Genomic DNA, 17,255 nt, shown 5'->3' with positions numbered 1-17,255 from the left:
AATTGCAACGGTCGGTACTGAGCTCTGTCCTGTTTGGCTTTTATTTTTGCATATATCCAAGCCAATACTGCTAAAGTGTGGTTGACCACATTTGCAGATGACTGCAAGATGGACACTGTTTATACTCTATTGTCTGATACTAAAGTGCTCCAAAAAGGCTTAAGATATGCACATATCTGTTGTACTAAAATAGTCTCAAGCTAAATGCAAAAAAGTGCAGCAGAGTAACGTTTGGCAAAAAAAACTGTTCCCATGTCATATGTTATAAGTGCTATTTGCACCAACCATAATACCTGATACATTGCAGCCTCTTTTTTCATTTAATCCTGCTGCTCTGAGCAATTACTGCCAGGATGATTATTATGCAATATGATGGCTATACTGAGTCACGTCTCAGGTTAACAAGTACAATATGGAAACTAAACAGCTGCTATTCACTAGTCTCTATTTATTCTCTATCTTAACAGTGTAGGGATTTGGTGGTGGATATTTATTTATTATTTATCACTGGATAATGGGTATTGAATGTGTTTATGTAATGTGAACTACCTCTTACTTGTCATATGTGTTATTTTCTTTCTTATGTTATTCTTTGACACAGCTGTATTTACATTATTTGCACTGCATTTCTCTCATGAGCTGACATTTGTAATTTTGTTTAGGCTGCACTTGTGTGGTCCTACATGACAATAAACTTTCTTTGAATCTTTGTGTTCAAACATATACTGTCATAAAAGCCAGGGCACTTATGTGGACAATCCCCTCTAATATGATCATTTTCCACCTTAGTCAGGAAATGCTTCTATTTGATCAAGTTAATTTCAAAGGGAATGTCTTCAAGATCCAAAGAAGTCATCTTACCAATGTACTCTTGCTTTGCCATAAGACCTTACTCCTACAAGTTTACTGAGAATTTTGTCATTGTATAATGTAAGCACATTTAACATGAAGAACCTTGCTGTGTATTAACTTTAATCAGTCAAGTACATGTCTGCTCTGTGATTGAAAGTCTCTATGAAATAGTCTCTGCACTCTAAGGACCTCTTACTAACTTAGTCACTGTTGCATTTTTCTAGACTAGTAGACTGTACTGCATATGTCAGTTGTTTAGCCTCAGGAATTGACAGAAAGCATGGTTTACTTTGTATCTCTTTTTAATTGCTTCATACTGGCTGTAAACTGATTAATCTCAGTTATAATTTGACCTGAGGGTGGGAAGCCAAAAACTTTCTCACCGACGCGACTAAAACTACATTTGCCACTACTTATCTCCTCCCCAAACTTCTTTATAGTGTTCTCATCCTTACTAACCTCTAAGATTCACAAAAATTAAATCCTGAACAATGGTATAACAAAGTTGCTAAAGTTGCAGCAAATACCCCTTTCAGACCCACCACTGTATAACACTAAAAAATCTAAATTGGTTAGAACTGCCTTATCAACTGACGTATGCACAGCTTCTTACCACCTATAAAATTATGCAACATCCGTCTGCCTGTCCAGCACTAAAAAACATTATACACAATGATATAATACCACTGGAAGAAACAAATATGATGAAGCACCACACACACAAAAAATGGTCAGTGTAAAAGCGAACTTATTTATTATAAAACAAAAGACTTTGAGAACTCCTAGCGTCTCGGCTTATAAAAGCCTTTGCAGAGTAATGCATGTGGTAAAAAACACACACCTTTTATACACTCAATTAAATTGAAATAATCAAGCAATTAAACAAACAATTATTAAAACAAACCCATTGTTACGACCCCTTTTACAAAAAAGACTTCCAATTACATTCTCTATTGAGTCCCATAGGGAAAAGAGTATTAAACTTTAAAATTAAAATAGTTTCCTTTCTATACAATTTATTCTTAACCTCTTGTGGCGACATATACTCTTTATAAATCTGATTTAAAATAGTAAGCCTGCAGTCTTATTGGGTCACTGCCATGATATTGCTGAAAGTCTACAGCAACTGGATTATGTTCACTACCCTTCCTTATATCCATAACATGTTCTTTAAGCATAGCTGACAAACTTATTTTTGTTTCTCCTATATACAATTGTCCACATGGGCATTTAAGCCCATATATGACTCCTACCTCGCAACTATATAACCCTCTTCCTGAAACTTAATTCCATTGATATAATCAAAAGTCTTTAATATAAAAGTACACCCTGTACATCTGTGTGTGGTGGTTCATTCTACACAACTATATTTTCAGTCATTGCAATCCATTCATGAAAAACTCCTGCCTGTGTGCAAATCTGTCAGATCTGCTGCAAGGTTGCTAAGGCCAGGGACTCCTTACCTGTATCCATTAGGTCAATACCCTCCCTCCCATCTCTCAATACCACTCTGAAAGACTACCTAGCTAAAATATGGCTCTGTACTTACTCAAAACCAGGATAAACTATATCCTTAAATGTGAGCAAGTACCTTTTAATTCCTTACACCTCCTTACTCTCCCTTTTTTACTTCCTTACTTTTATCAGATTCACTTTGCTGACTTTCAATCAAATATATACCATAAGCGTTTTTTTCCATCACTTCATATTGCAGTTCATGTTTGTATTAGACTAACTTACCTTTAATTTCTCTACAAACTGTCTAACATTTCCCTAAATATTAAATGATTGTCATATAACTTATATTGATTCTTAAATATTGTTCTTGAAATGTTTTGTGAAAATTTGAAGCTTTTCTACCCAGGCCTCAACTGGAAATGGGCTTCTACCCAGTTGGGCTTTCCTGGTAATCAAATGTTAATAAATCAATAAATAATAAATAATATCAGACCCATCATCAGATGCAGTGCTCACTATGGTATGTAGAAATTAAAGCAACTTGGAGTTTTTCTCCCTAGGCCTCCACTGGAAATGGGCCTCTGGCCAGTCAGACTTTCCCAGTAAACAAATGTAAAATAAAAATAAATAAACTAAAAAGACCCCGATGATTTTTAACTAAACAAATTAAAGGCCTTAAACCCGCAACTATCCTGATAGATTACCATCTCTTTTTATACTCAGTAGCTTATTATCTGCTCCGAGATAACCTGTGTCTTGTTTTTCAAGCCATAAAAGATTGAATCCTATTTTACTTATTTCTTCACAAAACCAATGGCTCTACAAACACCTATACTAGATGCCCAAATTCATATTAACAAATACACAAGACTCACTGGAGGGATAGTTTCATAACTTAACGTTTTCCCAGCCTATGGAATAAGTTACCAGTACAAGTCAAACAAAGTACAACTTTGTCTGCCTGTAGGTCTTGCCTTAATGACTGAATGGGTAGACATAAATTTACACCAGGATTATTATGTATAGCTCAGGCTGATTTGGGTGTTTGTCACTATTAAGAATTCATAAAAGGTGGCAAAAACTTTTAAGTGTGTGTATCTAAAGGTGTATGTGACTAGGATTCTTATGGTCACTGGGATTTCTTGCCTAGTATTGTTCCTATTGTTTTGTGTTCCTGTGATGATTTAGTCCACATGGATGGACAGTATCATAAATAAAAGTTAAGCTAGCTTTAAAAATGTTTAAGGCTAATAATACATGTCCAATGAGCAGAGCCAGATCTAGCACTAGATGATCTAGGTAGCTGCCTAGGGCCCCATGCTGGCAGGGGGGATCTATCCCTAACATTCGTTTTAAAAAAAGAAAATTTTTCTTATTTTTGTTTGTGACCACATACTGTAACTTTAAGAATTAAAAAAAGTTTTCCTACTACTGCTACCAACACTTCAAAAAAAGTCTCCAACTTTGTAAATGCCTTGGAATAAAGCAGGAGCATCCATTGGCATGAGATTTCAAGAGTATACAAATGAGCATCAGGTACAGCAGCATTTTACTTTTACGGGAGATTTCAAGAGAGTCTTTGCAACATTTTACCAAATAAGCATCTGGTACAGTGCATTTTACTTTGACAGAGGTTTCAAGAGAATCTGTGCAGCATTTTACCAAACCAACATCAGATACAGCAGCATTTTACTTTCACAGGAGATTTCCAGTCTGTGCAGTGTTTTATGTCAAACACTGTACCTTATGTACAGGGAGTAAGAGCCTTGATGCAACTACCAGACTCATCTGGTAAATGAAGCATGTGTTGATGGAAAACCTGTTGCTCTGTTAACTTTCTAAGTTATTTTGAGTGGTCTGCTAGTCTGACAGAGAAGACATGTGAGGTGAAAAATGAGATGTAGGTGTCCTGCAAGAATGTAACCCCCCCTATAAAATAAACAAATAAAACAGTATGCTATATGCAGGAATATTTCTGATTTGTGTATGACTTGTGGGATGTTGAACAAAAGTTACTGCTATAACATTTATATTGTCTGTAATTGTTTTGTGTTATTCATTGAACTAAATAATGAATTCATTAATAGGCCTGGATTGGGTTATATACCTTCTTTAGTGCTCCTAGCAAATGCAGAGGCATTTACATTTGTCAGGCCATGTAGTTTGCATTATTTAGTGATAATCTGAACTGTCTGCTCTTCAACATCCCTTATGTAGCCATTGTTGCATATTAGTCGGACACACTCTTCTCTACAAGATTAGAAGGTAAAGGATTTCAGTATTTAGTTAAGAACTGCTAATCTGCTAGTTAGGAGTGAGGACTAGAACTCCAACTTATTAATGAGCTACTGCCTGTGGCAAGGGTGCGGGGTTTGACTCTTTCCACCTTCATTTACCTCCTGTGTGAAAATTAGCAAGTCATTTAACCAGACAATTCTTTGGAGCAATTGGGAATTTGTGCTAAGCTCCTTAACTTATTAACCCCTATGCGATGTGGAATGTTACACCTCTAGCAGCGTATGCATGTCCTTGTATTCCAGAGCATTTTCTGAAAAAACAACTTCAAAAACATAAGATAAACCAATGTAAATATTTTGTGAACAATGAAAGCTATTAAAATTGTACAAATAGCAATGTTATCAGTAAGAAGTTTCATTTGTAGTGATAATAGTCACTGTATTTATAGTCTTTCCATAAAATGCTATATTATTAATTAAAAAAATTGAAAAACTAATAGACTTAAAGCTTCATCGATGAGCTCAGTCATAATAATTTCCAAAAATCGTTAACCCCAGGTAATGTTCCAAAGCAGCAAGCCTTTATTCATCACAGACAAGCGATCCTCCTTAACAAAAAAAACAGAAATACTTTACAATGTTAAACATATCAGTTTTTATACACTTAGAAGTAGGTGTGGAAATGTATGCATTATTTTATTTTAAAACAGCTGATTCCAGGCAAGCAATATAAACAGGATTCTAAAAGTGCATTTTAGGAACAGCAAGTACCCACCCCCATGCACTACTTCTAATTAGATCAAACTAAATCCTAGTTAAGGAAAACACTACCTATCTATTTGCAGTGCACATTCCAAAATCAGGTATTAAGAAAAGCAAGACATACATATAAAAACACTTACTTTTAACTAAAATCTCTTTTGGCTAACTAATGCAATAAAACCTTCATCAGGTCTGTGACAAAAACAAAACTCATATACATCGGTACTATATATGATTTTAATTATTGTCATAGCTTTGAATGTAGAGGTGAAATTTAAGATTATCATCTATTATGACATCTAATAGCCTGGTATGGTGGACTAATTCAATTTCATTGCCATTTGCTGAAAGATTTTGAAAGATACTTTGTTAGATGTGTGAGTTTTGGGGCAAAGAGGAAGAGTTTGTTTTTTGGGGGGTAAGAGTTGTGCTCTTGTAAGCCAGGTTTCAATGGAGATGACAGCGTGTTGAGTGATTTCTTGAGGGTATGTTAAGGTGCGTGATGAGCACATACTGGTGAATCAAGGTGCCTTCACAAGAAGATGAATGCAGGTTATTACAAAAATATTGAATAGTAGAAGGCCAATGATGGATCCTTGTGGGATTTAAGTGGAAGAGTATGTACAGATGGATTCTTGCCATTTTACAGCATGTTGCCTGTTGGCAAGGTAGGTAGAGAACCATTGAATAGATGGAGATAATAGACTCAGGGTGGAAAGTTGAATGAAGAGTTTACTGGAAGAGCGCATGTCAAAGGCTTTTGATAGCGCTAGAAATAATGGTGATACAATTTTATTAGAGATGCAAGCTTTGTTGACAATGTCTGTAAGTGATAGTAATGCAGTGGAGGTGCTGTGGTCTGTCCAAAATCCATGTTGGGTATTGGTGATTAGCTTATTTTGAAAGAGATAGTTGAGAAATTATTGATGTATATTTCAAGGATTTTAGAGAAGGGAGACAGGATGGCTAGAGGACGTAAATTTGTAATGTCAGTAGAATTATCTCCTTTATGTAAGAGGATAATACGAGTCATTTTCAACGAGTTATAGGGACACAAGATTCGCTTAGTGATCTGTTAATAAGAATGCTGAGTGGGTGTGCTATTGCATCTGCAGCTAGATACAGGTATTCTGAGGTACGTTATCGGTTGAGGCGGAAAAAAAGTTTATTTTTTGTAAAAGATTTCATGAGAGATATGGAAATTGGTTGAAAGGTAAAGTGTGTTGAATTGTCTGTGTGTGTGTGTGTGTGTGTGTGTGTGTGTGTGTGTGTGTGTGTGTGTGTGTGTGTGTGTGTGTGTGTGTGTGTGTGTCAGAGAGGTTGCAGTTAAGTGAATTTTTGTGAAGGAAATGTGGTAGGGTCTAAGGTAGAGGAAGTAAGCTTTGTGGAAGGGGATTTGTCAGGTGAGTTTGAGGTTGAGTTGGATAAGCATTCTATGAAATATGTATTGAAATAGGTAACTGTTTAAAGAGGATGAATGTCCTTTTTTGTACCCGAGTTGATGAGAAAGAATATGGAAGACCGGAATTTTTTATGGATGTTGTAGGTGAGTGTAATAAGACTTTTTATTTCTATTAACTTGTTTCTTGACTTGGTTTTGCAGCTGTCTAAATTGTTGCCAATTTTTGTCACTATTGTAAGTGATACTACAAGGCTAAGGTTCCCAGACTATGTAAAATGCAATCCAAAAAAAAATGCAGTAGAAATGTAATAAAGGAGGCTCAGATCCTGCAGCAATTCACACTGCTTTCACTATTGTGAATGATTCTTCAAGGAATGACTAAGGTCCATGACCAAGTAAAATGCAAGCATAACAAAATGTAGATTCATCTGCAGGGAACTCTTCAAGTAGATCTGTTTGCTTTCACTCAAAATAGCTAAAAAAGTCTGCTCCAGGAGTAATTGCAGGCAAACCTGGAAGACAGATGTATTTTCATTTTCACAAAAAAGAATGAATTTGTAGGCTTTTACACCCTTTCCTCTGATAACCAGAGCTTTTCTTAAGATTCAGAAAGATTCTCCAAAGATAATTGTTGTTTTATAGGTTCATAGGTTCATAGATTAGTACTAAGCTAACTGCCCTTGCGAGCCATTTTAAGCCTAGCCAATTATCCCTTGTGAGACTCAAACCCTGCACCTTGTGTTTGTAAGGCAAACATCTTAACCATTAGGCCAGTCTCCCTTTTGACACAGACAACAGTGGTTCTCCCTTCTTTGTAAAATGGCCAAGAATTATTACAAGTTTCCTCAAAGAATGGACTTACTCACATAGCATGGGGGAGTTTTATGCACCCTGACCTTCAACTTCTGCACCTGGCTGCTTGGATGATAGAATTCTAATATATTTTAGACACTGTTTTTTCCTGAAGATGTGTACCAGTTATTAAAAGAGGCAAAGAAACCTGTACTAGAAAATGGTGACAACCACTATCCAATATCCTTTTGAGTCTCAGACTCCTGTGATTTTTCAGTATTTGTGTGAATTATTATCTTCTAGCCTCTCATTGTTTAGACATTTCTGCTTGTCGGCTATTAGATCCCCCTTTCTTCCCTAGCTCTTGTGAAATAGCTTTTGAAAGGTTTGTTGTATTTCTGCCCACCTAACAGACAGGTGGCTCCTTCTGGGAATTTTAACACTGTTTTGTTTTGAACTTGCTCATGAGGCTGATTGGAAGTTCTTATCTTGTAAAAGATTGTTCCTTATAGGTTCATAGATGTAAGCTAGGTTAATGACTACAGGAGACTTTTTAAGCCTAGCTCTATAACCCAAACATATCTGACAAGTTTAGGGACTTTAAGATTATTCTAAGGAGTATATGTAGTCTAGGGCTTGGGTGGTCAAAAATTTACAGACTGCATCTGTTCATTAGGGATATAGGTGTTAGACCAAGGATGAATTTCTGATTTTCCAAGCACTTGTCCAAATTATGCTTGAAATGGGTTAGGAAAGAACTCTTCATCAAATGGTTGGGAAGCCTGTTCCAGAGATGGATATTCTGAGACACATGCCAGTTCCTCCAACATGGCCTATTTATGTCACAATCAAAGTTTAAATCCTTAGATTGGGTATTTCTGATGCTATTTGTTTTCTGGATATTCAGAAAATGAGATCCATTAATGCTTTTATCACCCCTCATCAGTCTGTAGGAGACTGAGTGCAGGGATAGGGCTTTGAGACAATTTGTGCAAGACATGTTTATGCCCTGAATCCTTTTTGTGAGAAATGTCTGTGAATGTTCCAGTTACTGCATGTACCTGGTCAGGTACATGAAGAAGAGGGTGTTGTACTCAATGACTGCTCTGATGAAGGCCAAATACTGTGTAACAATGACTTTCTTGGACCTAGATACCATACTCTTTCTTATATGTTATGGAGCATGGAATGATTTCCTTATTACTGTAGACACATGATGGTCAAAAGCCACATTACTGTCTACATGCACCCCCAAAGCCCTGACTACTTGATCTACTCTTACAGGTGTGTTACAAATGAGGTAGTTTCTAGGGATACTATTATGCATTTCTTGGCTTTGAGCTTCAGACCGTAGTTCTGACACCATTGATTTGTCTTAGAGGATATTTTTTGAGGATATTTATATCTTGGGGGGATTGTATGACTGCACACATGGTTTGCAGTCATCAGCAAACTTGATCAATGGTGTCACTTGAGAAAAAAAAAAACTATTGTTTGGTAAGGTAAGACTGTGTATTCCTTCACTGAAATACCTGAGGCTTTACACTAAAAACAATTATTTAACTGTTGTGTCAGCTTTTAGTTGTTGTATCTTTCGGCTTTTCCCGGTTAGGGGTCGCCACAGCGGAACTCCGGTCTGCTAATGATTGGCAGTAGATTTTTACGTACCGAGTTGCCAGCCCTGATGCACAGGTATGCCCATTCACGCATGTCTCCACACAGAAGACGCTTTAGCTGAGAATCGAACAGGGCAACGTCTTACTGTGAGGCGACAATGCTACCGCAGCATGGAGCCATTGTGAACTTATCCATTTTAAATCTGGTATGTTCACTACCTGCTCCAGCTTACTGAACATGTGATATATCAAGACTGAATTCTTTCCTTATTTGCTAAATCTTGCATTTGACTACTTCTGACACCAGGAACAACAGTTGAAGAAAAGACACCTGAGGAATAGTAACATAACCATAACTATCTATCTATCTATAATTATAGATATAGATATAAATATAGATATAGATATAAATGTAGATAGATGATAGATTAGATACATAGATTGAAATATATATTAGGTCTGTCTCCATGTCAAGGGTGAGGGGGTATATTCGAATTTTTTTATAACTTTGGAAGTGTCAATTTTTTGAGTTACACCCTCCCAAAGATTTAGATATTTTAGGTACACTTAATCACCATTTAACATTTTTAGACATATGATTGTGCAGAATAACTGTCTCAGACATTAAACATTAGCACATATAATTATTTCAAATTTTAATGATAACAGATGCCAGTGAAAAATGAATTATGTGAGTGTTTTGTCCAGAAAAGTTTCAGCCACTACAGTGCCTGAGTTTGTTGTTTCTGTTTTTACTTTGAAACAGCCAAATATTATATTATATTTGTGGTATCACATCTTCAATGTGTGAAGGTGGAATCCTTGTTTATAACTGACACAGATGTATTATGCTGGTTTCTTAAAAAGGAATACTTGCTGTTTTGATCTCGCAGTGCACAATGTGGTTGTATAGCAAGCAGATACTTAAATATATTAACTGTTTTCTTTCAGAACCAACAGCACATCGAGACAAGTAAAACCGGATGGATCGGAGTAGTAAGTCTTACTTTACCTCACGGATATATAAACTGTATTACAGGGGAAAGTGGCAGTTTTTTTAATGATTGAGATTTAATAACTTGTAGCTGATAATGTCTATATTTGTAGCAACATCAGATGGCAGTTAGGTAATCTAGATGATGGTCAAAAAACACCAAAACTAGAAGCAAAATCAAACCAAGAAAATAAAAACCACTTGGCACGACAGGACCCGGAAGCACGTAAACAAAGGCTTTCAAAATAAGCAGATGAAGAAATCAAACAGCTGCTAGGTCTCCAAAAAGATCCTTTAATATAACTAGGCAAAGTAAAAATCCACATTTTTACTTTGCCTAGTTATATTAAAGGATCTTTTTGGAGACCTAGCAGCTGTTTGATTTCTTCATCTGCTTATTTTGAAAGCCTTTGTTTACGTGCTTCCGGGTCCTGTCGTGCCAAGTGGTTTTTATTCTAGATGATGGTCAGTTACAAACAGCTGAGATATCAGCAGGTTTTATTTGTATTTAATTTCATTTTCTACTTCAAACAGACACACACACACACACACACACATCAGTGACAAGCATGTAAGCATTCATAGATGTTAGTTGGTAAAATAATTAACTTGCATCACATTTCAGTTCTGTGACTTTGTATCCTTAATGTCTATTGTGAGAAAAAAGAATATGTCTTTCCATTGCTTTTGTGGATTTGGGTGAGCTATACATAAATGTGTGGTGGATATCACCACACTCTATAATGCTGATTGTATGTCACTGTCTTTTCAATTGTCTGTATTACCCAGGTGTAGTATCATGAATCATTTGATGTACTAATGAAAACATTTGCTTTGCGCATATATGTTTGCCTTGGGAAAATAATTTATAACTATATTGTGGTACGTTACCATTCATTAGAGGTGTGTAAGTTTCATTAAAAACTTTCACCAGTCCATCCATCCATCCTCAACCTCTTTTTCCCATTTTGTACATGGGGTCAGGGTGTCACTTCAGCAGTGACAATCATCTCCAGCCAAGGTTTTACGCCGCCAGGTGCAGTAATTTATTATTATTACTATTTTTTGGCACGTCTGCTAAACCTATGGTATCTTCTGCACTGTTACAACTCCATCTTTACCACTCCTTAGTGTTTGTTTTTTATTTTAACCCTTATGGTCTAATGATGTGAAGCAAATGACCATGCAAATGATAAAGCATTCTTAGATCTGAAATGTTTTTTCTAGTTATTAACATAATGCTACCAATACTAAGCAGCATTATTTCTCTAAAGTACCTGACTTAATATACACACACACACACACACACACACACACACACACACACACACACACACACACACACACACACACACACACACACACACACACACACACACATATCGTTTAGGGCCTAATTCAAAAGCCTGGCTCTTGCTCTAAGTGATTTACTATGGCGCATGTATACTGTAGTAAGTCATGTACACTGAAAACAAAGTTTTTGGAATCTGACCTCCAGTGTAATTCTGAAAAAAAGATTAAATGCTCCTGGAACACAACTTTGCATGCATCATTTCAGTAAGGCAGCCGAGAGGATCGTCAAGACCATCCTATCAGCCATCCATGACCTGCACATGTCCAAAAGTCTAGGCAGGGCCATAGAATAATTAAGGACTGCACACCCCCTGCTCACAGACTGTTCGCATAATTATCATCTGGCAAGTATGTCTGTAGCATAAGATGAAGAACCACGAGATTCAGAAACAGCTTTTTCCCGCAGGCCAGCAGACTGAATTCTGGCAACAATCAGGTTCCATGCTAACCATATGGGCCATCAGTTCAATGTGAAAGACCATCTCAAATTGTGCAGTAACTTGGCTGCTTGTCTCAATCCAAGATTAGTGCAATACTCAGTAAGTTGAGCCAGTTCATTGGTCATCGGGGGTGGTAGTAAGACCAGAGAAATGTCTTGTTATAGTGCAATATCTAAGGCTAGTTTGTAACTCAGTCACAGTGCAATACTCATGAATGTCTCATTTGGGCAATATTCAATGTAAGTCTTTAATGCAATGTCTTACCTCAGTACTGTGCAATACTCAAGCAAGCACAGAGATCACTGTATAATAAATGTTAAAGTGAGTTTAATTTATGTGCAATATTAGGATTATATATATATACTCTATGGAATATAGTAAGTAGTTATATATGTATCAATGTCTTGTATTAGGTCTGTATGATATGTATACATTTGAGTCCAGAGATGCAGAATTTTGTTTAGTTTTTGCACTTGTAACTCGGCACATAAAAATCTACTGCCAATCATTAGCGGACCGGAGTTCCACTGTGGTGACCCCTAACCGGGAAAAGCCGAAAGACACAACAACATGATTCTGAATTACAATAAAGTTTACTTTGACTTTGACAATGACGTAGTTTGTTTGTCTTTTTCAGCTTTTCCCCGTTAGGGGTCGCCATAGCGGAACTCCGGTCCACTAATGATTGGCAGTAGATTTTTATGGTGCTGAGTTGCCAGCCCGACGCCCAACCTTCAGCGAAAGCACGCCCATTCATGCATGTCTTTCGAAGGCCACTCAACCATGGGGAGGACATGCAGACTCCACACAGAAGGCACTCCAGCCGAGAATTGAACAGAAAAACCTCTTGCTGTGAAGCAACAACGCTACCGCTGCACCACCGTGGCTATACGTAGTTTACATATGTATATATCTGCAATAACATGGTTTACATTATGAGATAAAAAAGTTTCATGAGTTTGAGAAACAAATTATAGCAGAATAACAATGGAAGTTAATTCAAAAGAGCAGCTGAATAAAAAGTATAGTAGCAAACAAAAGAATTTAATGTTAGTGGTAGATAGGATTTAGGAAAGAGGTAGTCGTATCTTAAAGAGTATATTGTTAACAGAATAGAATGTATGAGAGAGGCCATGGAGGACAGGGAAGGGGAGAAAATGGAAAGAGGTAAGTGATGAAAGGGAGGCAAGGGAACAGGTGAGGAGAGAAAGAATGTTTATAACCAAAGTAAGAGAAAATGAGGGTAGGTAGATAAGGAGATAAAACAGATTGGCATGCAGGGGTAGTGATTAGATTGGTAAGAGCTAAAGAGTTCAGCCAGGATTAGTACAGGAGCAGATCCAGGATTCTTTCATGGAGTGTTTGAAAGAAAGAAGGTTAGAGTTTGTTTTTAAGGTTAGTAGAGGTGCAGCGGTAGCGTTGTTGCCTCACAGCAAGAGGTTCTCCCATTCGATTCTTGGGTGGAATGCAGGGAGTGCCTTGTGTGTGGAGTCTGCATGTCCTCCCCATTGTTGGGTGGCATTTGAAAGACATGCGTAAATGGGCATGCCTTTGTTGAAGGTTGGACGTTGAGCTGGCACCTCGGCATTCGTGAAAATCTACTACCAATCATTAGTGGACCTGAGTTCTGCTGTGGCGACCCCTAACCGGGAAAAGCCGAACGACAAACAACAAGATGGGAATACCAGGATGTTCTTCGTTCCCCATTGCTGCAGTCCTTACTATTGGGTATAGTCCGCATCCAGTCGGCCCGAATACCAGAGTATAAGGCTGACGTCGGTCAGGGCGCATTAGACTGACGTCAGTACGTCAGGGTACTAATGCGCATGACCGACGCCATATCCTCAGTCTTTTTTGCCGCGTGGTCCGATGCAGAAGCAGTTTTGCGAGTGCAGGTTGGCGTTCTGAAATCTTTCCGAAACCGGAGTTTCAGACCGAAACAGAGTTGGCTAAGTACCCCGTTGGGGAACATTTTGGTTTTTTCTTGCCTCAGTATTTTACCGGATGTCAGAAAAAGTGAATAACTGTATTTCTTGTGGGAAACAGATACCTCATAGGGATTACCATACCTTGTGTATACCTTGTTTAGGGCCTGAGCACGACGTTGTTGGTTGCCGCTCTTGTGCTAGGTTTAACAAACGCACTATTAAGAGGAGGTTTGACTGTGCCAGGTTAGTGTTTGGGAAGCGTTGCAATTATAAAATGCCGTCGGATGCTCCGACGCCCGCTTCGTCCAAGAAGCGCAAGGACAAAACAGCGAAGCCTAGGGTTGATGAACCGGCAGTCCCGGACGTCGTTTCTTTAGGAGGCTCAGTGGAGCCAGAGGTTTTGCCAGGAGTTTCCATGGAGTCCCAGGCAGAATCTTTACTGTTACAGGATGTGCCTTCTCAGGAGGTAGGCCAGGCTGAGGGGGCTTCTCAGGTGACTGTTCTTCCCTCTCTTCCCAAGGTAGTTAGAGCCTCTCCTTCTGTTGCCAAACCTTCTTTGAGAGGTAGGCCTAGTTTGGCTTCAGTGGGGGCTTCTCCTAGCATTTCGGGTTCTGTACCTAAGAAACATATGCTTAAAATGGCAGAAGATTTGATTACTATGATTAGAGGTTCTATGCCCCCGCCTGATAAGAGGCCTAGGGTGGAACCAGAGTTTGATTGTTTTGAACAGTGTTCAGAGGCTTCAGGGTCTTCTACGGAAGACTTGCAGGAGTATCCTACTTATTCTGATTCTGATGTGGATGATTCCACTCCTACAGCTACTCCTCCTGAGGATTTCTCATTTTCAGAGACTCTGCATTCCATGAGGGAGCACTTTAAATGGGAAGGCCAGGATTACTCTGATTCCAGGAAAAGGCTTAGGGAATTCTTGTTTTTCCCCAGCATAGGCCCTTAGCTATTCCTCCTGTGTTGAATGTGGTGGAAGATGTTTTTGCAGAGGCTTCCCTGAACCCTGACTCTTTGCCTCCTGCTCCTGTTAAGCCTGATAGGTATTATAGGGTGCCCGAAGCTCATAAGTATTTGTTTAAGAGTCCTAGGGCGGACCCAGAAACTATTTCTCCAGGGCCTAAAGGTGTTAAAGCTTCTGTGGTTAAAAATCCTGTTCCCACTGATAGAGGCAAGGGCTTTGGATAGGTGGGGAAAGAAAGTGTATACTTCTTCCACTCTAGCCATGAGGGCATTGAATTGTCAGTTTCACATGCTAAAATATCAGAATTACCTCCTTTCACAATTGAAATCTAAGGTGGATGCTTTGGCAGGAGGTATTGAGTGTAAAGAGTTGCTGGATTTGGTTCATGTGTCTGAACAAGTGGGTACGCATTCTTTGCAATGTGGTTTTGATGCTGTACAAGCCTCCTCGAGGGTGGCCGCTACTAGTTCTGTTCTTCGCAGGCATGCCTGGTTGAAGGATCAGAATTTAGCTGAGCATGTTAAGACAAGGATTTTGGATGCTCCTTTACAGTCTGATGTGTTGTTTGGATCGCCTGTGGAAGCAGTTTTAAAGAAAATGGAGGACAAAGCTAAGTCTATGCAAACTGTTAAAGATTTTTGCAGGTGCAGCCACCGAAATTTAGTAGAAATTGGCCGGCTAAGGGGTGGACATATCCTGCTTATGATTCTCAGTCTAGGGGTAGGTCTAGACGTGGTAGGGGCAGGGCTCAAGGTTCTTTTAGGCCTAGAACGGGGAGTTCGCCTGCTCAGACTTCTGGTGAGGGCAGGGGTCAGTCCTTTCGTAAACAGACCCAATGACCTGTCTTTTCAGCTGCCAGTAGATTCCCGTCTGGCAGCTCCTTTGGGAGGAAGACTGTCTCTTTTCAAAGCAAATTGGGATTTAATTACTCAAGACACATGGGTGTTGGATATCATTCACCACGGTTACAGATTTTATTTCCATACAATGCCCCCTTTCAAAGGCATGCCAGACGTTCCTCCTCCACAAAGAAAAGAGGCTCACAAGCAAGTTTTTCGATTACTCCAGATGGGGGCCATTCAGCCAGTCCCTGTATCAGAAAGGGGCCTAGGATTTTATTCTCGCCTGTTCCTAGTACCAAAGAAAGGGAACACGTGGAGACCAATTTTGGATTTATCTCTCCTCAACACTTTTCTGGACATTCCCAAGTTCAAGATGTTGACGTTACGACAGCTTTTACCTCTGCTGGGCAAAGATCACTGGATGGTAACTCTAGATCTCAAGGAAGCTTACCTTCATGTGCCTATCAGGCTAAGTTGCAGGAAGTATCTGCGGTTTCGAGCTGGAAATTCTCATTATCAGTTCTCTGCATTGCCCTTTGGCTTATCTACTGCGCCCAGAGTATTCACAAAGGTTCTGGCTCCAGTGATAGCTTACTTCAGGCTTCAAGGAATTCAAATCTATCCTTACTTGGACGACTGCCTGATTCTGGCTCAAGAAAAGGAAGACCTTGTACAGCATCTGGAACATGTTATAGCAGTGCTAAGATGCCTAGGGTATTCTGTGAACGAAATAAAGTCCAGTCTAGTACCCTCTCAAGACATGTGCTTTCTGGGTGTGAGACTGAATACAGCAGCCCAGATGGCCTTTTTAACCCCGGACAAACAACAGAGTCTATCACTTTACTTCCGTCAACTATCTCATCAGTCCGTGCTGACTGCAAGGACAGTCCTTCAAGCATTAGGGTTCATGGCATCTTGTATTCTGGTGCTTCCCAATGCCAAACTGCATATGAGGAAGCTACAATGGTATCTCAAAAATGTATGGACACAGCACTGCCAGGATTTGGACACTGTCATTCAAATAATACCTTGCCTTCAAAAAGAATTTTTGTGGTGGGCTCAGGAATGTCACCTAAACAAGGGACTCTCTGTGACCCGGCCAGAGGCGAGTCAGATTTTAACGACAGATGCCTCGGACTTTGCTTGGGGAGCTCATCTAAATGGAAAGTGGATACAAGACAAGTGGCCTGCCAGACTACTGCATCTACATATCAACATGAAGGAGATGTTAGCAGTCCAGTTTGCATTAATAGCTTTCAAGGAGTTACTTCTTCCAGGGCAGGTGTTGATTCTAACAGACAACACAACTGTCATGTGGTACATCAACAAGCAAGGGGGAACTCATTCTTATCCTCTATGCAGGCAAGCACTGATTTTATGGGAGACTGCGCTAAGCTTGCAACTAACTCTTCAGGCAAGGTTTCTGCCAGGAGCACAGAACTCCTTAGCAGATGTGTTAAGCAGACAAATCATGGATCCCCACGAGTGGAAACTGGATCTTCATGTATTTCAAACATTGACAGTGTCATGGGGAACTCCAGACATAGATCTGTTCGCTTCTCCACTAAACCACCAGCTGCCACAGTATTGCACAAAGGGGTTTCATCAC

At 39.1% G+C, this 17,255-nt stretch overlaps 1 protein-coding gene across 2 annotated transcripts in view; it reads left to right on the top strand.

Moving 5' to 3' along the window:
- The window catches only part of LOC122804724 (fibroblast activation protein alpha), a 1,600,794-nt gene that overhangs the window by 1,095,837 nt on the left and 487,702 nt on the right, over positions 1 to 17,255 (top strand). For both annotated transcript variants that reach the window (XM_044074776.1, XM_044074777.1), the window contains one exon: positions 10,071 to 10,115. In XM_044074776.1, coding sequence (XP_043930711.1) covers positions 10,071 to 10,115 — 45 coding nt within the window. The remainder of the gene's footprint in view (positions 1 to 10,070; positions 10,116 to 17,255) is intronic.

The sequence above is a fragment of the Protopterus annectens genome, chromosome 6.part0 (assembly GCF_019279795.1).
Source record: "Protopterus annectens isolate FY-2018-M chromosome 6.part0, PAN1.0, whole genome shotgun sequence".
Taxonomy (NCBI): Eukaryota; Metazoa; Chordata; order Ceratodontiformes; family Protopteridae; genus Protopterus; species Protopterus annectens.
Note: the sequence above shows the minus strand (reverse complement) of the source record. Positions and strands in the feature narration are given on the sequence as shown.